This window comes from Asterias amurensis, chromosome 3 (genome assembly GCF_032118995.1).
Source record: "Asterias amurensis chromosome 3, ASM3211899v1".
NCBI classification, from domain to species: Eukaryota; Metazoa; Echinodermata; class Asteroidea; order Forcipulatida; family Asteriidae; genus Asterias; species Asterias amurensis.
The window spans coordinates 2,311,504-2,337,217 of record NC_092650.1 but is presented as its reverse complement, the minus strand read 5'-3'; the positions used below and the strand labels follow the sequence as shown (position 1 = coordinate 2,337,217).

General features: G+C 38.5%; 2 protein-coding genes across 2 annotated transcripts; both read right to left on the bottom strand.

The window, feature by feature from the left end:
* Positions 1-57: 57 nt before the first annotated feature.
* LOC139934866 (E3 ubiquitin-protein ligase AMFR-like) lies at positions 58-18,881 on the bottom strand. Its single transcript, XM_071929281.1, has 15 exons — positions 18,676-18,881; positions 17,164-17,494; positions 16,674-16,766; positions 16,212-16,376; positions 15,219-15,371; positions 14,616-14,656; positions 13,716-13,848; positions 13,184-13,294; positions 12,491-12,624; positions 11,689-11,900; positions 10,740-10,840; positions 10,240-10,365; positions 8,598-8,914; positions 7,177-7,308; positions 58-6,719 (listed from the first exon to the last, which is right to left on the bottom strand). The coding sequence occupies exons 2-15, from the start codon at positions 17,476-17,478 to the stop codon at positions 6,482-6,484; spliced, it is 2,271 nt and encodes a 756-aa protein (XP_071785382.1). The 5' UTR covers positions 17,479-17,494; positions 18,676-18,881; the 3' UTR covers positions 58-6,481.
* A 3,328-nt stretch (positions 18,882-22,209) lies between these two features.
* On the bottom strand, positions 22,210-25,649 carry LOC139934889 (aquaporin-12-like). The gene is made up of 4 exons (XM_071929310.1): positions 25,294-25,649; positions 24,151-24,301; positions 22,978-23,247; positions 22,210-22,690 (listed from the first exon to the last, which is right to left on the bottom strand). Exons 1-4 carry the CDS (start codon positions 25,480-25,482, stop codon positions 22,509-22,511), a joined length of 792 nt encoding a protein of 263 aa, XP_071785411.1. The 5' UTR covers positions 25,483-25,649; the 3' UTR covers positions 22,210-22,508.
* Positions 25,650-25,714: the final 65 nt, after the last annotated feature.

Below are 25,714 nucleotides of genomic sequence, written 5' to 3'. Positions count from 1 at the left end.
CAAAGTACATGTACGGACCAAGTCGTGAGTTTGTACGTTTCAAAAAAAAAAAAAAACACTTTTTGAAATGTACCAACTCATGACTTGGACGTACATGTACTTTGCACGTGTGTTTACTATACGCATTGCAGGCAAAGTCTGCCTCGATTGACGTCACAAAAGGGGTAGGCGGAGTCAGCCCCCCCAAACAACTTTATATATGTTTTAAACATATAAATTGTGACAAACAATTACTAAAAAAATTGTTTTATTGTTCGTAAGCATATACTCTTATGTTTGAAAGAAAAAAATTCTATTTCCAGGTGACTTAAAATGTTTCTTAGTGATTTTTAATTTATGTTTTGGTTTTAAAGGAGTTCTCCCCACTAATATCACAGTTTGCCATTTATTGTAAATTTGTGTAACAATATGGTTAGTTCTGACATCTTTTAAATTTATTATGGCCATATTTCCCCACTCTGTTCATCTTTTGTTTCATTTCTATTATGCATGTTGCATGAGTTTGTTGGGGAAATTACAGTTTTCTATGCATTTTTTGTGACATTAAAGAAAATTTTGTATGCTTCAATTATAACATTAATTGGGCTGAATCTGTAATATACATGCATCAAGTTTTTAGGCTTTGAATGGTGTTTGGATATTTATGATAATAAATTCGGGTAAACCAATATTTAAAAGAAAAATTAACTAAAAAACTAAATGAATTGGGCTAGTGTCCTCATCAAAACCAACATCAGTCTGAAGCTTTGTCATGCATGGTTTGCTTGGTATTGATAAATGTAGCTGGCAACTTTTAAACAAAAGTTTTTTAAATGCCATTGTTAATTTCCATATGCAACAAATCATGAGCCAATGTTGAAGAGCAGTTGAGCTCACAAAAGCTGAGAAAAATACAGCAAACAAGCAAAAAAACCAAGCATTGTTTCAAACTACACTGTCTCCAGTAAAATTCTTAAGAAGGAAATGTTGTCTTTTTTTAAGTTTTCTTCGTTTTGTAAGAATCAAAAGCTGTTAAAAGTTAAGGAGGTTAAGGAATTTTTTATTTCCAATTTTCAGGTTAATAATTGTTTCCTATTTAACCCAAAAGATTGTATTTATTGTTTATAAAAGCAGGCATGTTTAAAATTAAAAATAATTTTAATATCAAAGGCAACTTCTTCTTTATTTTTAATTCTTGTTTGTTTTAGGTCTCCACTACTGCACCACTCTGCCCTACAATGAAAAAGCATGGAGCGATTATCTAGTTAACCTCAACGTATTAAAATCAAACATTAGCATGGTTAAATTGTTCATTTATTGTTATGAAATCAATGGGTATAAAATGATGAACTTCATTACAATAATACGTCTGATATTAAACAAGTACATGTGTTTGAACCACAACGGTGCATGAACATGTTATTACATTATAATTAGTTTGAGAAAATATATTTACATTGTATAATCCCTCAAATAGTTACAACAGAAAACCATTTTCCCTTGTATAGCAGACCAAAATGCAAAACAAAATGTATCAATTGCTACGCAAAAATCACCATTTGTTTCTCAATATGGTATAACAAAACAATTACAGCACTCTGTGATTGGGATCCATGGGTCCCCTTCACAGCGAGCAACAATTGTGTAATGGGGACCAATGAGTCGCTTTGACTGATGTCTTCGGCATCAACAATCAGAGTAAATCTACAACAACAGATGACACACAGCATGCCATTATACCAATGATACGTTTGTATACAAACAAACAATTTCGGACAAAATAATACATGGTGTGCTGTAAATATCAATCTAAGAAAATTCAACCCAGACGATCTATTAGTGGCAGTGGACACTATTGGTAATTACTCAAAGTAACTATCAGCATAAAACCTCACTTGGTAACAAGTAATGGAGAGCTGTTGATAGTATAAAACATTGTGAGAAACGGCTCCCTCTGAAGTAATGTAGTTTTCAACAAAGAGGTAATTTTCCAAGAATTTGATTTAGAGACCTCAGATTTAGAATTTGAGGTCTCGAAATCAAGCATCTGAAAGCACACAACTTAGTGTGACAAGGGTGCTTTTTTCTTTCATTATTATCTCGCAACTTCAACAACCAATTGTGCTCAATTTTCACAGGTTTGTTGTTTATGCATATGTTGAGATACACCAAGTGAGAAGACTGGTCTTTGACAATTACCAATAGTGTCCAGCGTCTTTAAACAGAGACAGAACCACTAAAAATCACCTTTTAAAAAGGGAACAAGACAAAAACAACCTGTATGACAACAATCCTCTGCATTAAAACAAAATGTATTTACATTTCAACAAAAATTCAACCCCTAGCTTCTCCAAGTACATGTAGTTGGAGATAAGTGGCAATAAAGAAAAAGACTCTAAATTAATTTAAATCTCTGGCATATAATTTTGTTTTGGTTTTGCTGCAAAGAACAAACAGACCAAGTAATGAAACGACAGTGCATTAGAAAATAGATTAATAAATATTAATAGGAAATACATATTTCCATTAGGAGCTTTAAAGACACTGGACACTGTTGGTAATTGTCAAAGACCAGTTTTCTCACTATGTGTATCCCAACATACGCACAAAATAACAAATCTGTGAAAGTTTGGACTCAATTGGTCATCAAAGTCGCAAGAAATTAATGGGGAAAATACTATTGTTTCACAAATATTACTTGTGATTTCAGATGCCTGGGAAAGGTATCCCAGGCCTAAAGTCTTTCTCAGATTCAAAATTTTTAGTGAGAATCAACTTCTTTCTAAAAAACTACGTTACTTCAGATGGAGTCGTTTCTCAAAAGGTGTTTTATACTATTAACAGCTCTCCGTTGCTCATTACCAAGTAAGTTTTTATGCTGATATATATATCAGCATAAAAACTTTGAATAATTACCAAACGTGCCCAGTGCCTTTATAAGCCCAGCTCATTGTACGTGCAATTTGTTTTGTTTCTCGGTGCAAGGCCTCCTATGGCTTCAATAACAATGTACTTTTTCTTGACCTTTAAACTTCATATATATCTCACATAGGTGACAGTCAGTCAGGTCAAAATATAAACTCTATGAAAGTTAGTTATTTTAAATGAATATACATATTATTCTCCTTTGCTAACTTTTAATATTTAAACTTATTACATTTTTATATAGAAAACTTTAAATGTACTGCACCAACTTTACACACACAAAAAAAACGAGAAAAAAAAACACATCAATTTTGAAAAGTTCAGCAATGCATACAATGTATTTCACTATAAAACAAGTCATGTTATCAATTGATAAGACCAAGACTTTGATAGAACAAATAGTTCATATTTTTTTATTTACCCATATCTTCAATAATATCCTCAAATCACACTTCCATACAATCATGATTCTAACAATCCTTATATTAGTAAAAATTAATTAACTCAACCAAAAAGTTTATTCACACGAACTTTGTACATGTTTGTATGGATTAACCTGACTTTAACTTATCTCCTTTTTTTTTCTTTTCTCCAAGATCAAGCGCCGTGTGATCCGATTGATTTAAGTAGTACCAAATAACAACTTTTAACTTTCAATATCCACTATTATAAAATATTAAACAAAGAAGATCCTCGGAGGTCACGTTGTGTTCATTCTTTTACAACATTTAATGACATAATGCTATTATGCTTGCATTTTTGTGTTATTTAGCATTCATTTCTGTTCCATTCTTTTTGCACTTTTGCACGCTAGACCACCACCAGTGTGCAGTAGGCCAGTCGCTCGCACAATTGTTGCACAGATGAAAACCTGACGTACGATCATCACTAAAATCAGTTTATAGTTATCTTCACTAAAGACACTGGTGCCCTTCACCTGTCAACGATTATCAACGCACGACAGCGTACAAACTGACCTTTCAAAGCTGCACTAAACGCCCTCGTGTTCATGGAATAGACCCTTCCCATGAAATATGTAAATTGCACATAGCGCGTGCGCACTAACATTTTGGTTGGCAAAATGAGGGAACATCTTGCTGTTTAGTACACGGATAATGGCTGCGTGACGCAGACATGATTACACGTCTGCTTAGTGCACAACTCTATGGCGTTTGCCAACCAACAGGGTCTGTACGCATGCGTGAATGTAATCAGCATATTTCATGGGAAGGGTCCATTGTGAGAACATTGTTAAGGTTGAAGGATGGAATGTTTCGCTAAACGTGGCTTCACCTCATCATATGGAACGTTCCATCTTTTAAGGGAAGGTACACGTTTGGTAATTACTCAAAACATATATTAACTTAAAAACTGACTTGGTAATGAGCATTGGAGAGCTGTTGATAGTATAAAACATTGTGGAAAACGAATCCCTCTGAAGTAATGTAGTTTTTGAAAAAGGGGTAATTTATACCTAAAATAATTAAAGACTTCTAGCTAGATGTCTTTTTTATTCCTATCTGATACCACACAAATTCGTCCAACAAGGTGTTTTTTTCTTTCATCATTTTCACGCAACTCTGATGACCAATTGGGCCCAAATTTTCACAGGCTTGTTGTTTTATTATTATGATGGCATACACCAAGTGAGGACACTGGTCTTTGACAATTACCAAACATGTACCTTCCCTTTAAAGTGACTGATTGGGACAACGTGAATTTAAAGCTTGCATTAATGGATTTAAATTTAGAATTGTGGCGCCTTCTCAAAATGTCATTTAGAGCAGTGGACACTATTGGTAACTACTCAAAACAATTATCATCATAAAACCTTACTTGGTGACAAGTAATGGGGAGAGGTTGATGGTACAAAACATTGTGAGTAACGGCTCCCTCTGCAGTGACATAGTTTTCGAGAGAGAAGTTATTTTCTTCGAATTTGATTTTGAGACCTCAAGTTTAGAATTTAAGGTCTCGAAATCAACCATCTAAACGCACACAACTTCGTGCGACGAGGGTGTTTTTTCTTTCATTATTAACTCGCAACTTTGACGACCAATTGAGCTCAAATTTTCACAGGTTTGTTATTTTATGCATATGTTGATATACACCAAGTGAGGAGACTGGTCTTTGACAATTACCAATAGTGTCCACTGCCTTTAAGGATTTAGGAATCACTCAAAAACTGGGAGAAACAAAGAAATCTAAATATATATATTCCTAAAGAAAAATACTGTTTAATGTCCACAGACATATTTATATCTTTGGAAATGGATTTCCTTGCCCTTTGAGCATAAAATTCTAAGTTACAATAAATTTACATACCTTTAACTTTTAGCAAATCTATTCCAAATAAGAAATATGTTGATTTATCTTAATCAAAATGCTTCAACATGATTTCGGAGCACACCAATAAATTGTATCTAGTAAATAATCAGAAACAAACCTGAACAGTTTAAAGGCAGTGGACACTATTGGTAATTACTCAAAATCATTGTTAGCATAAAACCTTACTTGGTAACAAGCAATGGGGAGCTGTTGATAGTATAAAACATTGTGAGAAACGGCTCCATCTGAAGTAACGTAGTTTACAAAAAAAGAAGTATTTGTCAAACAATTTAATTTTGTGACCTAAGATTTAGGATTTGAGGTCTCGAAATCAAGCATCTGAAAGCACACAACATCAGGTGACAAGGGTGTTTTTTCTTTCATAGTTATCTCGCAACTTTGATGACCGATTGAGCTCAAATTTTCACTGGTTTGTTATTTCATGCCTATGTTGAGATACATATAGTGAGAAGACTTGTCTTTGACAATTACCACGAGTGTCCAGTGTCTTTACATGCCAACGTTGTACATATACAAAAGTTTCATAAGTTACCTGTACATCCCATCATATACATAATAATAATGATAATTTGGGAGGCTAATCATCCTTAGTCGCAGCTAAGAGCTGAATTGCGAAGGACACGGCTTCAACATGTTCGAGAAGCAGGCATGCAAGGGTGCCTTTGGCCGCCAGCCACATCAACCCGTTATGACCACGGAGCACAGCCAGAGATCAAAAGTGTTTGATTTTTCCGGAGGGAGGAAAACCGGATGGTCTGGGAAACCCTCGTGGCACAGTAGAGAACCAATGCACAACTCAACTCACATATGGCCCTGGCCGGGAATCGAACCAGGGTCACCTTGGTGGGAGGCAAGTGCTTTACTAACAAGCTGACCATGCCCCCCGCATACATACATTTATCACGAGAGGGTATTATCACTCAGGAAATACTATTAACTTGTGTCGAAGAATTTTGTATGTGACAACGCATTTTGGTCACTTTGCCAGATTGCATTAGGAGATTCCCGTCAACCAAAATTGTCTTCGGGGCCAAGTCCCAACCCAAATCAGCAGGATACATTTAGTATCGTGAATTATTTACTTTTCCTATTCCAGAAAAGCTAAAAAGCTCAGCATTTTAGGCTCAAAATGCAAACAAAAAAGCGGGAACTGACAGAGTTATCTAGGGAAATTTGTTTAATGTAGTGTGATTACATTTAATTCAAAATGGTTTTTATTTGTCTTGCCTTAATGTTGCTGGTTCATTCTCCTCATAGCGGCTTCGTACGCAGCGAAACGCTTCTGCGCACGATCCTCTTCACCACTAGAGGGCGCTGTAGCACCCGCTGCTAAGCTTGTTGATGATTCTCTAGAGGAAGGATTCTGATTGGCTGACTGGTTTCTTAAGGTGTTTGAAGCTGATTGGTTGTTTTTATTGGAGGAAGCAGTGGTTTTGGTGGAATGTGCCTGCTTGTCTTGGAATCGCCTTGTGGAGAAAAAATACAATATAGAGTTAGTTGATTTTTATTTAGGGTTTTTTTTTTCCAGGGGATAACATTTGTTTGCTCTTTGGTAAAAAATACGTTATTAAAAAGAAAAAAATTATTAACAAATTTCTCGTTTCAAAATTAGGAAAAATAATACTTCTGAAAAAGGGTAGTGAGATCGTTTAAATATTTCCTTTTTTTTTAAACAATTTTTTTTTTTAAGAAGGTGGCCCCTAAAAAGGAAGTGGGTGGGGTCGTTAACATATATTTATTTTTTTGCCTAAAACATCAAATGCATAGATTATCATCCAACACAAATTTAGTCACCAGAATATATACTTTGGTGTTACTGATAAAATTCAACTTTGAAACTAGCCCTCAAAGTTTGTGCCCAAGTCCCCCCCCCCCTCCCCTCCAAACCTGAAATCCTGGATCTTTCCCGCTCTGTTTACTAACCTTCTTGCGAGTTTCATTAATAATTCTTTACGTTGTCTAAGAATGGTTTCTCTCTCTGCTGAGGATTTTGAGAATCTACCGGGGAGGGCTTGAGGACCGTCGGTGAAGGGTACATTCCCATCATCACCAACACTGTCAATAAGTAAATAAGGAATCAGGTATCACAACATGCACTAACACTGTCAATAAGTAAATAAGGATACAGGTATCCAGACTAACACTGTCAATAAGTAAATAAGGATACAGGTATACAGACTAACACTGTCAATAAGTAAATAAGGATACAGGTATCATGCACTAACACTCTCAATTAGTAAATAATGATACAGGTATCACGCACTAACACTGTCAATAAGTAAATAATGATACAGGTATCACGCACTAACACTCTCAATAAGTAAATAAAGAAACAGGTATCAGAACATGCACCAACACTGTCAATAAGTAAATAAGAAAGAAGGTTTAGGAACATGCACCCTCAGACATAAGATAATTAGAAAGACACAAGGATGGAAACACGTCTTTTATACTTGGCTATATAATAAACAGCATTTATAAAGCACATTATGAATAAGGTTAATTATGAATCACAGGTTCCTCAATGCGCCTAACAACAGAAATAAAAGCTAAAAATGTAATCAAATTAAAATATAGGCCTACTTAACTACGTTATAAAATATCCTAAAGAAAAGATTCTACAATATACACATATACAAATAGATATAAATTTAAAAACCTTCGAAAAAAAAATTGATATACACATTTAAACACATACAAATATATTAACAGGAATTTTATAGTAATCCTGGGTATTCACAAAGAGATAGGACTAGTCTTATCTCGAGTTAGGACGAGTAAGTCCTAACTCTTCTAGGACTAGTCCTAAGTTAGGACTAGTCCTAAGTTAGGACTAGTCCTAACTCTTTGTGAAATCGACCCCAGGACTGATGTTACAAAAGAAGGAGTTCAAAAACCGAAGTAGAAGAAAACTGGATCGAACCACAGCGTACAAATAACATGTAAAAAGGAATTGTTCTCATAATTCATACATTGCAGGAAAACAAATCCTGAATGTTGAAGCACCTTGTGTGTCACTGAGTGATGGATATGAGCGATTCAAAAGAAGCCACTATTATCATTATTAATATTGAAAGAGAAATTAACACTTTCGTGAGTCGTTTCTCACAATGTGAAACATTGTAGTTATTGAGGGATGGGTTGAGTGAAGGGGTTTGGATAGCGTCGACTGGAGTGGCAGCATTTGCTTCAGTAGTCTCCTGTTTGAGAAGTTGCGATATCATGAATAATTTTTATGGATGATGAGCAACTGCTTAGTCCACAATTACTTTTTTTGTTTTAGCATACTATAACCAAATCATTAGCCACCATTTATAATACTATATCGAAGTTTTGAAGTTTACCTTGAGGTAGAGACTGAAGCCATCTCAGCGGATCGATCGCCACGTTCATCAACTCCTTGATGTCTATCATTCTGAACCATCTCTTCCATCTCACCAAATCGTCTCACCATATCAGCGGCTACCGACCTCTGTCTCACCACGTCGGCCGCTGCCGATCTCTGCCTCACCACGTCGGCCTCTACCGACCTCCCTGGTGTGTCGTATAAAGATGGGCTTTCTCCTGTCCGTCTTGAGTTGGCGTTGGCGTTTAGGGATGGGTTGGATGAAGGGGTTTGGATAGCGTCGGCTGGAGTGGTAGCATTTGCTTCAGTGGTTTCCTGTTTGGGAAGATACCATATCAATAATGATTTCTATGACTGATGGGCCTTTTCTGAATCATTCAATAAAACACTAATAATATTTTGTTCATTCATTGTTGCAGAAATCACAGTAATTCAAAATGAATAATACAAGATGCTATAATATAGTCAACATGATGGTAAATCTACATTCTATAAAAGTGATACAAAAGTTATCTATCGATATATGGTCTATATTGATATCTGAAACAGTCGCATCCCCTTAAGATGATCCCCTGGCTGCCGCTTCCCAGGTTGTATCGTAGTTTGGGTGTGAGCCCCGGCTACACGGCAGTTAACGCTTGTATGACTTCTGACTGGCACCCCCGAACAAAGATATTGACAAAATAGGGACACCGCCAACATAGGGCTAGATAGCTCAGTTGGTAGAGCGCCGGCACGTTAATCCGGAGGTCATTGGTTCGAATACCACTCTAGTCAATTCTTTGTTCAACCCCCAAAATCATTACAAAAGTTATCTTTAAACAAATGGCAACATCTAGGTCCGGGAAGCAACGGCTGATGTTCCTACAGCCTATGGACGGACAGACAAAATGACAGACATACATGAAAGACAGGACATAAACTGCTGCAAGACAAAAAATACAGCAAGTTAAAAAAAATAGTTAATGGCCTGATGTTTTGACCCTAGCAGAGTCTTTCTCAAAGGCTAAATGAGAACACAACAAACGAGAACAGGTTTATTAGTATAACAAAATCAGTCAAGTGAAAAGAAATGAATAAAGAGAGAGAGAGAGAGAGTCAGAAGCACACAGCAAAAAGCAAGGGGTAAACACTGAATACAACAAGCGGTCTTCTATGGCATTAGGGCTTGGTTTAACGAAGCACTAAGATGCATCTTCAGGGCCCAATTTCATGGCTCTGCTTACCGCCGAATTCTGCGCTTACGGTCGCGATTCCCTGCTTACGTGCAAGCGCCGAACTTCTGCGCTAGCCTTGTAAGCGTAGAATGCCTAGTAACGTGAAGTACGCACGCGCAGAAGCCCAAATTCGCTGCTAACCCGTGAAATACGCTTGCCATAAGCACAGAATTCCCTGCTTCCGTAAGCGCCGATTCTGTGCTTACGGTAAGCAGAGCCATGAAATTGGGCCCAGATGAGTTGCAGCATTATTACCACAGTGATTTGTATTGTGTCTACACACTTAGCTAAAAAATTAAGTTAGATACACAATTCTGATCATATTGAGCTCTTTGTGAGGCTAAATAATACCCAACACCTCATGAACAAGAGTCTATATCACAAAATATTCAATCGCCTAATCAAGAAGCTACTCTAACTTACAGGCGGCAGCACTAATCTTCCTTCTAAGATGTTATCAATAGTAACTTCAACAGCCTGTGTGACTCGCAGATCTTCAAGGAGTACATGCACTGGATAATTTGGAAACATCTGCTGGACCTGGGTGGCCTGATAGAGAAACAATACAATTATTTATTTATTTACCTTACACCGATGTGTGTTAGCACTGTAAATTCAGTAATTTGACAAGTTATGTGAACAAAAAACCTTTGCAATTCTTAGAGCAGTGTCTTACCAACTAGACCACCGAGATTGCCCGGTAGCTAGAGGCCGTTCGAGTCCTATATTTTGGCAGCGGGTACTGCAACAATCAAATAAATAAATCCAACATCTGAGTTTACAACTTGAAATACCCGTATTAAACCATCCTACTGCGTAGTAGGCCTGGGCGACTAGTGAAATTAACTACTCGACTAGTCACGCCTCAAATAGTCGCAACTTATGACACTAGTCACCCAGGCTTACTGTTGTGTTAGACTCACCATGTTAGTGAGTTGTGAAGTATGTACAGCTCTCTGCTGCAGTAAATGACGATGTGAAACCTCGACGGAGAAACTTGGTATCCAGCTGGCAATTTGGGAACCTGTGAAAATTCATCACGGATTTTAACACAAATATTATACTCTAGATGATACAGTCAAGCTGTCAACGATTCTTTATAATTCAAGTTTACAAAATTAGCCAAGTACAGAAGAAAAGTAATGTGTTGTTCTCAGCAGCATAAAAGGTTGTTGTAACTTTGAGTTAGAAGTAGCTAAATTTGTACACAATGTCCACAACATAGTTTGAAGATTATGATAGTAGAAAGCTTCCCTTGAAATTGTACTTACTGAGGTGCTGTAGTTTTTGAGAAATGAGTAAAATCAATAATTTTCGTCTCAGTTTTAGCATGTAAAAACATAAGCAGTTATGCTATGGTTTTGGTATAATATCAGGGGATTTGACATGCTAAAATAATTTTAGTCTCATGAGACCAAAATTATTTTGTGACTTGTTTTACTCATTTCTCAAAAACTACACAACCTCAGTTAGTATAATTTGAAGGGAAGCTTTTCACTATCATTATCTTCAAACCCTGTAAGTTTAATGTAAATCTGTGGACATTTTGAAAAAGTACCCAAGTCCTTAACAACTTATTCATTGGGTGAGGTTTGCAGTAGCACCATGTGTTAACGTCTTTTGAATTGTGTTGATTCTGAAAAGAACCAGTGGTTGACAACCAAACGCTTTGAATAGTATGCTCTGATCGACTTAAGTAAAGATCACCCTGCGAACCAACACTACTCAAAGAAGTTTAGAGATAGTGCAACAGCAAATATGTCACCATGCAGAAAAACTTATTTCTATCTAAAAGTCCCTTTCAATGCAACCAAATTGGTACAAATCTCACTATTTTTCCACATAAAACACAACAAAGATCATTATTCTCACCGTCGAAATGAAAGAAGTGATTTCTGCCTCTCCTTGGTCGCACCGGTTGTGCCTGACCATCTCGCATCATCGGATCCATCATAGCGCCACCGACGCCATGAGCATGAGGAGTAGCTGTAGGTACTGTCGGCTGGTCTGTAGGTCGGATATTCAGGGTGTGTCGACACGTCGGACAGGATGTCTCATGCTCTAACCAGGATCGCAGACAGTTACTGTGGAGTTAAACAATTCACCATTCATTTATTTAATAATAATAATAATAATAAGCATGATACAGCGCCCAACATCAAACCAGTCACTGAGCGCTTTACAATATTAAAGAGAGTAAAAAGCATCAGTACTAAACCAACAATATAGCAATGATAAAAATACAAGACGTTTAAAACAAAGAGCACATCAAAATTATCTTCAAAAGCACAGAACGCTCGACCATCAGTATAAAAATAACACAAAGGTAGCAACACATCCAACAACACAATTAGGGCAGATAACAGGATGAATAGGAAACAAGAAGTTTTCGGTTTTAGATGTGAGAGGAAAACCCAAAAGGGGAACACCCACGCAGTCAGGTAGGGACTGAAGACCCAATCCACACAGTTCCGCAAGCAAACCCTAGAGGTGGAAGGCAAGAAGGATACCACTACTACATCAACCCTTGCACCCAAAGTTGTCGAAGCTCCTTTAGAGATACTTTAGCAAGGGTAAGTGAATACAAAATACTTCAAGATTGACGGCAGAAATGTTACCGACATCTCAAATCATCTGAATCAAGCAGTAGAAAATGCCAACATGAAAAACTTACTTATGAAAGAGATGATTACAGGGCAGCTTCCGAGCATTCTTCATCTCTTCCCAGCAGATCGCACAATCGTCATTATTCTCTCTTAATTCTTCATCTGTCGCTAAGGGGAAGTTTGCCTCCATATTGCTCACAACCTGACGCACAAACAAGAAAGTCATCTTCAGAATAATTCAGTTGTTACTGATATCTCAGCAGGGATTACCCTTAACACCAGCCCGGCAAACATTGTCAAGTAAAAACTGATATGGACTAGTAAATGACACTTAAAACAAAACGCCTGGCAGTCTCAAATCTCCATGGATTATTACTCAATCTGTCTCACACTTGTGTTTCAGAACGGCACTTCAGTGCGTGCCAAACCAAATTCTGAAATTAAGTTCATAAACATGTTGATGTCTAAAACAGTTAGGAGCGACTGGAAGCACTAGAAAGATCGACAGTTGCAGTTGTTTGGAACAACTCTGGAGCGCCTTGGTTTCAGACGTCAATCTTATCACGAGCCGAACCAATGTAAAAGTTATGTTAAGTTTGCCTGTCTGAACCCAACATTTATTTGGGTTGACCTAGAGTTGCTCCTTATCTATTTGGTTCGGCATGACTCTGGAGAGCCACTCTGAAACAGGTTTAATATACATCAGCAAATGTCTCAAGGAAACTTGACTCCTTAAACTTTAAGATATTATTGAAACCAACCTGTCTGAAGTTGCGATGACGTTTGATTCGTCGTTGGATTTCACTGTACAGGAAACGTAGCTCCATGCAGATCACCAAACTTGCCATACTCAAAAACACATTGCCCCAAAGCTGGAAAAAACCCAAAACAGTGAATTCTAAGAAGTCTTGAGTCAACAGTTTTGAAAGAACTACAAGGATTAGAGCATCACATTCAAGTTCTGGTGGAGTCATTGGAGTGTGGGTTTGAATCCCGGTCATGGCACTTGTGTCTTTGAGCAAGATGCTTTACTTTAATTGTTTCTCTTCACCCAGGGGTAAATGGGTACCTGTAAGGGCAGATATGGTTCTTTGTGATTGTTTAAGCTTAGAAGCGCCCATTTGTTGCACAGGCTGTATGCTCCCCAGGGAGCTGAGACAGTTTAAGGAATGAATTAAATGGCCCAGTGACCAGGGATAATAATGGAAGAGCTTTAAAATGCCAATCGGGTGTGAAAAGCGCTATATAACATCTGGTGATTATTATTATTATTATTAGAAGACTAATACTAACCAGCATATGGAAATGATGCACAAAGTCCACACACAGTGCAGAAAGCTCCATAATAAGATCTGAGTAGTACATGATGGTACCTCGTTTCTCCCAAACGCCCTCATAGTGAAGATCGTAGAAATGGATTCCATATCTAAGAAAAAAAAAACATTTTACTAAAATTTACTAAAACCTGACACATGTAGCGCACAATAAAACAAACTCTAAACCACAAAACAATAGAACAATTCATGTTTCCGTTTACAGTTGTTTTATATTTAGCACCATTTTAATTGCCTTCATCTTTAATCTGTAAAGCGCCTTAAGCGTGTTTTTGAAGGCAGATTTTGGTGCTATATAAATACTGTTTATTATTCTTATTATTAGGTGGTCTGCTGAACAAGTAACTGAACCATGAAGGGTTGCAACAAAATTAGAGATCAGCCGTAAGTAGGGGAAAAATCATGCCTTTAAAGACACTGGACACTATTGGTAATTGTCAAAGACCAGTCTTCTCACTTGGTGTATCCCAACATATGCATAAAATAACAAACCTGTGAAAATTTGTGCTCAATTTGTCGTCAAAGTTGCGAGATAATAATGAAAGATAAAAAACACCCTTGTCACACGAAGTTGTGTGCTTTCAGATGCTTGATTTGGAGACCTCAAAATCTAATTCTGAGGTCTCAAAATCAAATTCGTGGAAAACTACTTCTTTCTCAAAAACTATGTCACTTCAGAGGTAGCTGTTTCTCACAATGTTTTATACTATCAACCTCTCCCCATTACTGGTTACCAAGTAAGGTTTTATGCTAACAATTACTTTGAGTAATTACCAACAGATGGTTCAAGAGAAAGGATCTTTGATACTTTCTCTTAAAAAGTGGAATTCATAAATCAAATTGTTGATGTTGTTTATACCTGATTAGAACGTACACTGTCCTGATCTCCAGCAGAATGACCTGACAACAAAAAATCATACAATGAAAAAATAGTCAACAGATCACAGAGAATTTTTTTTAAAAAAATAAAAAAATAAAAAAATCGTCACACTAAATAAGTGATCAGAAATCGGTATGAGACTTTAAATATTTGTGTCATAATTTAGCAGCACAAGCAAAAAGTTATTTATCTTTTACTGATTCAATTTGTGATCATGTTTTCTGGCCTCATCTAAAGTGCGTCTCTTAACTCTTTCAGTGGCCGCTTCGTTTGCCTATTGAACCTAAAATACCCAGCTTTTTTCAGGTTTTTCAAAATTATGTATATATAAAAATCACTCTCGCCGAACAAAATTCATCTTGCTGATTTGAGTTGCCTTGGTACATCCCAAAGTAAATAGTATTTCTTGAGTGACACTTTTTGAGTACATAGATTCGATCTTACATGTACGATAATGCTGCTTTCAAAATACATAACATAGATCGTGGCACTAGAAGAGTTAAAATTTGTTTTGTTGAAGTGCCTAAAGTACCTTAGATATGTATGCTATATAAGACAATATTCTTCTTCAGCCAGTCTTACCTCCGAGATGGTAAAGAGAAAGACATTCCAGTCTTGCAGTGCACCCATGTAACAGCAGATGAAAATCAGACCTTTGCACATACACAAAATGGTAGCTAGCAGAAACAATACCTTGCCGTGAGCCCAACCCATGGGGGAAGGTGAGAAACACAGCTACAAATAACAATAAATAACACAAATTAACGATGACTAGAGCAAGCTAGTCGAAAACATTGAGATCAATTTAAGAACTGACACCGCGGTAGTGCAGTTAATTATGATCCTATAAGCTAAAGTAGTAGTCCCGCCAGTTTTCTATATCTTCCTCCCAGGTAGTAGTCAGAAAGCAGGACAGTTTTTTTTCAGAACTGAGAAGTCTGCCGAGCAATTCGAAAAATTTACTCCGCGGTCGTAGAATATATAGCAAGACAGTTGTCTAAAGAACAAACTCTACCTGGCAAGTAGATACACACATGGTATATGTAACAAGAATTGCCACTTTTAGGTGAGGTTTGTGGTAGCCCCATATGTAAACCTCTTTTGAGTCGTGTTGGTTTGGGAAAAGAACCCGTGGTTGACAACTGGATTCCTCAATCAGTATGTTCTTATCACCTTCAAGAGGATGCTGGACTCTGTTGTAATGGAGATAAACTTTGTTCTCTTTTCCCCCTTAAAGTTCCCCGTCCTAACCTCCGTTACCCTGTCCTGTTCATTGTCCCTAAAAACAGGGTCAATGCCACTACAAAGGGCTTCATACACCGTCTCACCTCCCTGTTTAATTCAATCGCCCAAACCAATCCTTCCATCGACATCTTCCACCAATCCATCACTGCCTTCAAAGTCCAAGTCAAGCAAGTGCTCCAGCCCTCCCCCTCACTCATCTTTCCTCCCTAGTGTTTAATCACCTGATTATACTTCCATCATGCAAAGTTCTAACTTATTAAATTTGTAATTTGATCAATCCACTGGAAAAAGTAGAAGGATGATTAAATTCTCTTTTTGAACGATACTCACATATTCAAATCGATCTTTACAGAGTCCGGACAGAGTATGGAGGAAAGCGAGGGCAGCAAACCATACCATCCACATCACCATCTCCTCTAAAGTTTGGACGTTCAGAACACCAAAGATGATGATGAATTTGTAGAAGATAAACTTCCATAATTTGTCTCGGAGATGCTGTAGTAAAACAGAAACACATTTACAGTTTGACTCCATTGACTCTTAACGTTTAAAACTTTCTAAAATAATGAACAGTTGTGTGTGGTAAACAAAAACCCAGCAGGCCACTCCTCTAAACTACTCATAACAAATTACTCCAAATGACAAAGTAAAATGCCACTGTCAACTGTTAAATTGCTTTTGGTTTGGGTGGTTTGCTTTTGGTTTGGGTTTGACATATGACATCTAGTGAAGTATGAATTACAGAGTTTTTAAATGAACGACACAAACCAAGTTTTGGCTAAGTACTAGTACCTGTCTCTCACTGGCACGGAGTTCTCCAAACACAATATGCTGCAACAAACGTCCCACTAAGACCAGAAGACAGAAGGCCAGGTTGATCAACGACTGTAAACATAAATACAAAATCAATGAGTGGAAGGTTTCTCCAAATATGATAAATATCAAGAAGAGTGGTTTAGAGCTAAATGACTGACAGGCCTTGAACTTCGTTCTTGAAGGGGCACAGCAAATTTCCTCTTGTAAGGGAGCACTTCTATGAGGACAAAATAAAAATTAATATTTGGAATTTGTAAAGGGCACCAGCAAAAACACAGAGCACCACAGCAATTATGGTGGGTGCCATGGGTTATTTCGAGGCCTGGGGTCTATTTTCACAAAGAGTTAGGACTAGTTCTAACTTAGGACTAGTCCTAAGGGGATATTAAAACTGTATGGCTAGTCCTAAGACTAGTCTTAACTCTTTGTGTAACCCACCACTTGACTTGACTTGACTTGGACTTACCAACACCGACCAGACATCTGCCATCATAATTCGGCACAGTTTAATAATCTCTCCATCGTCCGCTTGTATTCCAAACAAATACCGTGACGTCTCGCTCTCATTTGCCCCGTTAGACCATCCTCCTGGAGCACCTCTACCATCGTCACCAAGAGTCTCTGTGCTCGAGTCTGGTGCCTGGTGGGTCAACCCAGCGTTCTCTACTGTCTCGAGGGTCTCTCTGGCATACAAGAAGCACCAAGCTAGACTGAGACAGCTCAGAGCTATGTAGGTCTGGAGAGCAGGAAGGGATGGAGGTTGGAGTACTAACACAGGCATGATGAACACTGGGTACCTGAAAACAATACATCGATGGATGATGATAGGTAAGCAATTTACTTTATTCATTCATAAATGGTTTCTTAAAAACAAATTTACAATTCGCGGCTTCAGCCGATTTGCAACTATTAGCCATAATAAGCTATTGAAGTATTGCCATAGACCTACTAGCTTCTGAATATATTCATTTAAATGCCAACCAATAAAGTATCAGAAACATGCCGTTACTCCAATGTCGTGCATGCATTAAGCCCGGTTACTACTTCCTGCGACTGCTTCGTGCGATGAGAATTTAATTGCGTCACAAAGGGAAATGGAGCGTGTAACGAATGTTGCGTCACCAAAAATCGCTTCGCATTTGCATTCACAGGAAGTATAAACCGGGCTTCACCACTGATTGTAAAGGCGGACGATCTCTCAAAACGTAAGACCAAAAATTCTAAGATTTCAAGATCCGATGAAGTGTAACTGTAAGTGTCTAGAAAAAAGGTTGGTGCACTGGTATGGTGAGGTGATTTGGATAACTTTCCGTATAGCCACCACTTATTAACTCATTTATACAAAAAGAGATTTCTCATTGAGGCAAATTACTAAATACTATATTATATCATATCGAATGAAAAAGTGGTGGCGACACCCATACGGAAACGTTTCTGATGATTTAAAAAAAAATCATTTAGTTTTCGATTCTGAACAATTCTCTCGTTATCCAGTCGGAAACCCATGACACCATGATAGAAATAGAAAATTCACAAACAATGTATTCGTTTATTTAGCAAATAAAAAGCAAAAACCAAAGAAAGTCCGGAAATTGAAAAAGATAACATTTTAATTAAAATAATGAAAATGGAAAGTATTCGCAAGTTCACACACTAAAAATTGAATTAAAGTTTTAACAGGGTAACAGGACACTTAATTGCAAAAGTTGGTGGTGACCAGTTTTTATCCTGATGGAGAAATGTGTTTATTTACCGCGACAAAAAGGTTAGGGTATCCCGTTCTTAGATAGGTCGAGTTGACCAACTCAGGGCGTTTGTCAACTGTTCAAGAAGGACACGTAATCGTATACGTTTACGCGTCTCAGTGTTGCACTTTGTTGACAGCGCAGAGCAGGCAGCGCAACCCGACGACACGAGCAAAACTACTGCTTCAAGCATAATTTTACTATTTTAGGATAAACTTAAACGTATCACTTACCAGTAAATTGACGTGTATTATCCACTAGAAAAATACACTCATTTTATAGGAAGGATTTCACGTAATACTTGGCATATTTTGGTGGATGATTATTACGCCATCTACCTACGTACTAACAAAATAATTAGAGCACTGCCGTTGATCTGTATAGCGACCACCAGTCGGTCAAATAATGAGAATTGCCCGCTTTATACGTGTACGTATACGGACGGGCAAAGCAATGATTTTTTTTTCTGCAGGTTGGCATAGATCAAAGAGCAATCTGTTTATTAAAGCCATTGGACCCTTTCGGTACAGAAAAAAAAAAAAAGTTCACAGATTTACAAATAATTTAAATTAAACAGACACTTTCAAATAACAAATACCTTACAGGGTTTACAGAAGGTAATGGTGAAAGACTTCTCTTGAAATATTAGTCCATGAAATGCTTTACTTTTTGAGAAAACGGTAAAACAATATAAATTCTCGTTAACGAGAATTACGGATTTGTTATAAACACATGTCATGACATGGCGAAACGCGCGAAAACAGGAGTGGGTTTTCCCGTTATTTTCTCCCGACTCCGATGTCCGATTGAGCCTAAATTTCCACAGGATTGTTATTTTATATATAAGTTGTGATACACGAAGTGTGGGACTTGGACAATACTGTTTACCGAAAGTGTATAATGGCTTTAATTAGTTCCCCATATATGTATTTCACCATAATTTTTATGCACATTTTTTGAAAATCCAATTTCTGTCACACGTATATCAAGTAGGACTCCCTTAAACAAAAAATCAATTTAGGCCAATCATTATTGAATCATGGAGGAAGAAAAGACAGAATTCATGCAGAGAGGCACGCACTGAATTTGAACTTCAGCGTCAAAATAAAAAAAAATAAGCGATTTTGGGTGAGCCTACAAAACAGTGGCCTTGACAACACTGCTCTCTCGACACTCCATTTGTAGTTCTTAATTTTGGCATGAGAGTGGCTGCGAAGAGTTTCGTCCACGTGGTTGAAAAGTGCGCTTGAATTTAAATAACGGGTCAAAAAAAAATCGGTTTTATCAATTAGAAGACTGTTTTTAAAATGGCAATTTAGTCCAATATCCATAATTAAAAATAAATAAAAAGTTTTATAAAAAGTGGTGGGCTGATGCGGTAATTTTCCTCTTTAAATGAACTTATTGGCTTAGGGTCGTCTACCATCACATTCTTTGGGTGCGTTCGTGATGGGTCGACCCCGGTGTGTGGCGGTTATTTTTTCCAGGACGAACGTTGGTAATTAGCTGTACACCTTCGTCCTGGAAAAAAAAAGAAAACGCCCACACACCGGGGTCGACCCGGGGAAGCTAATCGAACGCACCCATTGAAAGTCAATGGACTACGGGGTGGAACGGTGGAATACAAACATTGAAACTGGGGTTATACAGTGACGATGACGACACCAAATTTAATGCTATTGTGGCATATTACCTCCATGGGCGTCAATCAGGGGTGGGACAGGGGGACATGTCCCCCCCACCTTTTTGGAGGGTGGGGGACACAATATCAAATGTCCCCCCCCCCCCCACCTTTTTGACCACCTTTATCATGAAGCCCAAGTTTTGCCCTGTGTAAGACGAAACCCGGTGTCCCTATATGGGCATTAATCCTGTGGGCAAAGGATGACACAATTTTTCGAAGGGTGAAGGACACTATATCAAAATTGTCCCCCCTCAAAATTGGCCCTAGATTGCATCACAGAGCATCTAAACTGCAAAATTTCCCCGGGCCCTTAATCGGGCCCGCACCTCACGACGTAAAGGCTTCCCACACGCATGGTCCATCGTTGACAGATTTGCACCTCCCCCCTGAAAGAGTGGAAGGAATGTGAACCCCCACCCCATTTTCGAAGGGTGGGGGACACAGTATCAACTGTTCCCCGTGTCTTTTGACCACCTTTATCATGAAACTCATGTTTTGCACTGTGGAACTGTGGAGCACTGGAACACAATATTCCCATTGTTCTGTTTCGTTTGCCATTTGGCCGCTAAATGGCCTAAAGATTGCACCACAGAGCATCTAAAAATTCAAAATTTTCCCGGGCCCTTGAGCGGGCCCGGACCCATGCCGTAAAGGTTTCGCATTTGCGTGCTCACTCTTTGGCAGATTTGTCCCCTAAAATTCGTGTCATAGATCAACACCTGAACATGCTGTTAACCAAAAAGGTTCTACTGCTGCTCACATTTTACAGATGTTCTGTTCCATTCTGTATGCATCTTATTGGCCTTAGATTGCACCACAGAACATGAACGCAAAATTTTCCCATGTCGTAAAGGTTTCACACTCGCGTGCTCACTCTCTCACAGATTTTCCCCCTAAAACAAGGTTCATAGATCCGCACTTGAAGATGCTGTTAACTCAAAAGGTTCTACTGCTGCTCACATTTTACAGATGTTCTGTTCCATTCTGTATGCCTCTTATTGGCCTTAGATTGCACCACAGAACATCTAGAATGCAAAATTTTCCCGGGCCCTTAAGCGGGCCCGGACCCATGCCGTAAAGGTTTCGCCCTCGTGTGCTCACTCTTCGACAGATTGCCCCCCCCCCTAAAACTTGGTTCATAGATCCGAACTTGAAGATGCTGTTAACTCAAAAGGTTCTACTGCTGCTCACATTTTACAAATGTTCTGTGCCATTCTGTATGCCTCTTATTGGCCTTAGATTGCACCTCAGAGCATCTAGAATGCAAAATTTTCCCGAGCCCTTAGGCCTGGACCCAAGGCCGTAAAAGGCTTCGCGTTCCGCTTTATAGCAGGCTCCATCTTTAATACCCACCAGGGATGAACTGCCGCCTGAGCATTATAATGCAGAAACAAAATGGATATTACTAAGCTATAATTGAGTTGTTTTTTAGGTACAATAACCATGATAGCAAAAATAACCATGATAGCAAAAATAGGCACTAAATCTGAGAGGGGAGAACATCACCCCTCACACTCCATAGATTGCACCAGAGAGCATCTACGGACTACAAAATTCCCACGCCGTAAATGTTATGTCCCCCCCCCCCCCACCTTTCAAGACGGATTGACGCCCCTGATTACCTCAATCTATGCCACACCTTCTACGATGCCAAGCCCTTGAGGAGCAGTGCTGTCTTGAAGACCTGATGACATCAAATGAGAAGGCTGTGAGATGCGCCCAATCTTGTTCAGATCATCATAATGATTCGGAAGCTCACAAATTTCTACAACATTGTTACATTCTCCTGACACCCAAGGTCATTAGTGTGAATATGCCTTTGAAAACGCAGCTAGAAGCTACACAATTTCACCACAAGCGACAATGCATGACCAAAATGACTTTTATTTTTTACTCCGATTGATTTGTCCAATAATACTATTTGACATTTAATTTGATAACCGCATCTTTAATTATTACATTTCTTTCAAACTGCATGCAGCATCAAGCAATATATATTCACACCCCTTTACTCCCCTTGTTCCGCCCATCTAAAGACGCATCCCTTGTTCAATCTGTCTTCTTTGCATCCAACATGGCCGTCTTCTTAATCTGCCTTCTTTGCATCCAATATGGCCGTCTTCTTAATATGCCTTCTTTGCATCCAACATGGCCGTCTTCTTAATCTGCCTTCTTTGCATCCAACATGGCCGTCTTCTTAATCTGCCTTCTTTGCATCCAACATGGCCGTCTTCTTAATCTGCATTCTTTGCATCCAACATGGCCGTCTTCTTAATCTGCCTTCTTTGCATCCAACATGGCCGTCTTCTTAATCTGCCTTCTTTGCATCCAATATGGCCGTCTTCTTAATCTGCCTTCTTTGCATCCAACATGGCCGGGTTCTTAATCGGTCTTCTTTGCATCCAATATGGCCGTCTTCTTTGTGAGTACATGTACAAGAGCAATAGTCGCCAAGGGCGCCACCCAGTATACCAATAGATGCTCCCCCATTGGATGGTTGTGACAGTTGAATGTCAGTGCAGATGCAAGGGCTGGGTTGAACATCATGCCTGTCCATTCAAGACCTTTAAAAAGAGCGGGAGAAAACACCCAAAGCATTAGATAAAAACAGTGTCAATCTTCGTCCGTTTTATGCTGAACTAACATCCAAACAAGTGACAGTTTGTATCGTAGCTGCATTATCACAATTTTAAGTTCGTATGTTCAAACTATAAGGTAATTTTTGCGCAATCTGTACAGGTTTCATTTATTATTTGGAGCTCCTGGTCTTTTTTGATATTGTAGTCTTGCAAAAAACCAAACATTCAGGCCTACCTAAGTTTACAATCCACAAAACTAAAATAGTACTCACCTATTGAAATTATACCAACTTGTACAAAGGAATCAAAAGCAATACTCTTTGCTTTACCCTTTGGCATCAAGTACTTCCTTGCCAAGAAGTAGATAAGAGTCGCCAGAGCCTCGGCAGCCATTCCTCCCAAGATGGAGGACCTCAAAGCTGAGTCACATTGATCTTGGATCATGTGCTTCCATTTATAACCATGGCGAGCTGATGGTGCTGCCCTCCACAGCCGTTTGGCATAAGGAAAGGCAAGTTGACCGCCAAGGACTTGGAAAACGGCTGTTGGTGCAAAGAAATTTTTTTACAGGGGGACAGAACTAGACAAAAAAAAGGGAAAAAGTTCACCAATTCCACTAAAAAGTAAAATACCAGTGTATTATAAATAATTGTCTTGGGCACAAGTTTTGTCCAATTTAAGACCAAGAATTGACTCCGCGGTAGTACAGTTAATCGCGATCCTATATATTATTAGCTTAAGTCGTGGTCCCAGCCTATTTTCTATAATATCCGCTCGGGTATAGTTTAAAAAACAGCAGGACAGTTCTTTTCAGAACTGAGAAGTCTCCCGAACCCCCGAACATCTACTCCGCGGTGTTACCGCAAACCGAGTATTGTCCTCTTATTCTTGATTTTACAAAACATGACATGTGACCGAATTTCCAGTGTGGTTCTTATCATTTAATTTCAAGGGCAATTAGAACATGCTTCCAAAAATAAAGAGAGGAAGATAAATTCCATGGAAATTTGATGATGATTGGTGAAGCTAAACAAAAACACGTAAAAATGTGAATATAGAATTCAGGCAATAAAATCGCCAGTGCATCAATCACCGTGACTTCAATATTATACGGTGAGCCTTATGAAAATGTAGTTTATAAAACCGAGAAAATAAAATTAGCTGTTCAAAACTGCTTATCAACCAAAAGGACCTATGGAAACAAATAGTTAACTGACGTTTTTCAACGTCTTTGGCCCTTTTCGATACCACGGCTTCGGCTTTTGAAGCCCTAGCCTGAGCGCGTATAACTATACGCAAAGCACGCGCAATATTGTCAAATCAATCGGCGGGGCCAAGCTAGCCTGAGCCGAATCCAAAGCCGAAGCCGTCGTTTCGAAAATGGTCTATAGTAAACGATGTTCGTTTTATAGGAGGGCGTATTTTTTATTTGACGTCAAAGTTACCGGTGGAGGATGCGTCGAGGCCGTCCGTCTCCCCCTTGATCCAAGCTTGCCAGGCGAGTCCAAGATTGGCCGTGCAGTCATCATCGAATGTGAAGCCCAGAAGTACAAAGAAAAACCATAGGTAGATCATGTAGGCTATTAAGCCATTCTCCTATAATACAGAACAAGCAATATTAAAGGCAGTGGACACTATTGGTAATTACTCAAAATAATTATTAGCATAAAACCTTACTTGGTAACAAGTAATGGGGAGAGGTTGATAGTATAAAACATTGTGAGAAACGGCTCCCTCTGAAGTGACGTAGTTTTTGAGAAAGAAGTGATTTTCCATGAATTTGATTTCGAGACCTCAGATTTAGAATATGAGGTCTCGAAATCGAGCATCTGAAAGCACACAACTTCGTGTGACTAGGTTTTTTTTCGACGACAGATTGAGCTCAAGTTTTCACAGGTTTCTTATTTTATGCATATGTTGAGATACACCAAGTAAGAAGACTGATCTTTGACAATTACCAATAGTGTCCACTGCCTTTAAAGACACTGACACCATTGGTAATAAATTAGTCTCTAATTTACTCAAATGAGATATTCTTTTTGATAAAAACTAGTAAATGAAAAGTAGTGTCAGCTATGATACGGAAATCTATCCCATGATTTGTTCATAATAATACCAATGGTATTACCAAGTTCAAGATGACACAGTGGTTTCTTTTCCTGCCCCATCAAAGCAGCATTCAAATTTACAGATGCTTCTTGTGGCGTGTGTGTCACGGGGAAAAAAAGTATGACGATACACTAAATTGAACAGAGTTCTAAAGGAATTTGACTCGACTCAAAACGATATTGAATGGCCGATCTCTGAATTTGAAACGCAGTAACAACTGGATAGGCAAAACAGCTTTAACTCGAACGCATGAAAATGAAATTGACTGCCCACTCGCCAAATTTGACCGAGAAAACCTTTATTAATTGCGTGCAGTTTTATGCGCTTCTGATTTTGTTCACTGATACTTTCTGATATTGAATTATTGGATATTATTTTCCCAAAAGAGTATGGAATAAACGTCACATTGAATTGAATTTGAATGAATTATGTTTTTAACGAAAAATCGTTGAGGGAAGAACACTCAGTAAATTATTTACCTCCATGACGACATCACCTTCCAGCATCCCTGTAACAAGCTGGAATGTGGCTATGATCTCGCCACCATATCGTCTGACATTACTCCCTGCTGGTAGAGCCTTGTTCAGTAGTCTCCGTGCTACGCCACAGATGAGGGTAGCGAGGACGACGAATAACACTGCGCCGTAACCTGCTGGTATTTCTCCCATGATATTATAGTGTCCGAGCCGTAGAGATTGAAGGTGTTGTTGAAATCATGTCCATTGGACTGTTGAATTGGAGAGAGCAGAACCCCCAAAATGCACACTTTCTCGATCTTTAGAAAGTACAATCAATCAAGGATGACACGTGCATACTCTTATTTATGGAGGTATAGATACAGACATTCCTTCCACTCATCGAAGTTTGAATACGGACTTTGAAACCTTTTATTGACCAAAG

What these genes read in the sequence shown, in the direction of transcription:
- LOC139934866 (XM_071929281.1), bottom strand. Translation starts at nt 17,478, where the DNA reads ATGCCTGTGTTAGTACTCCAACCTCCATCCCTTCCTGCTCTCCAGACC. An exon ending in GTAAAGATCGATTTGAATAT is followed by an intron (nt 15,372 to 16,211) that starts GTGAGTATCGTT and finishes TGTTATTTGTAG; the next exon opens with CTGTGTTTCTCACCTTCCCC. An exon ending in GCTTCAGTCTCTACCTCAAG is followed by an intron (nt 7,309 to 8,597) that starts GTAAACTTCAAA and finishes ACTTATTGACAG; the next exon opens with TGTTGGTGATGATGGGAATG.
- LOC139934889 (XM_071929310.1), bottom strand. Translation starts at nt 25,482, where the DNA reads ATGGGAGAAATACCAGCAGGTTACGGCGCAGTGTTATTCGTCGTCCTC. An exon ending in AAGGTGATGTCGTCATGGAG is followed by an intron (nt 24,302 to 25,293) that starts GTAAATAATTTA and finishes TCTGTATTATAG; the next exon opens with GAGAATGGCTTAATAGCCTA. An exon ending in AGTTGGTATAATTTCAATAG is followed by an intron (nt 22,691 to 22,977) that starts GTGAGTACTATT and finishes CTCTTTTTAAAG; the next exon opens with GTCTTGAATGGACAGGCATG.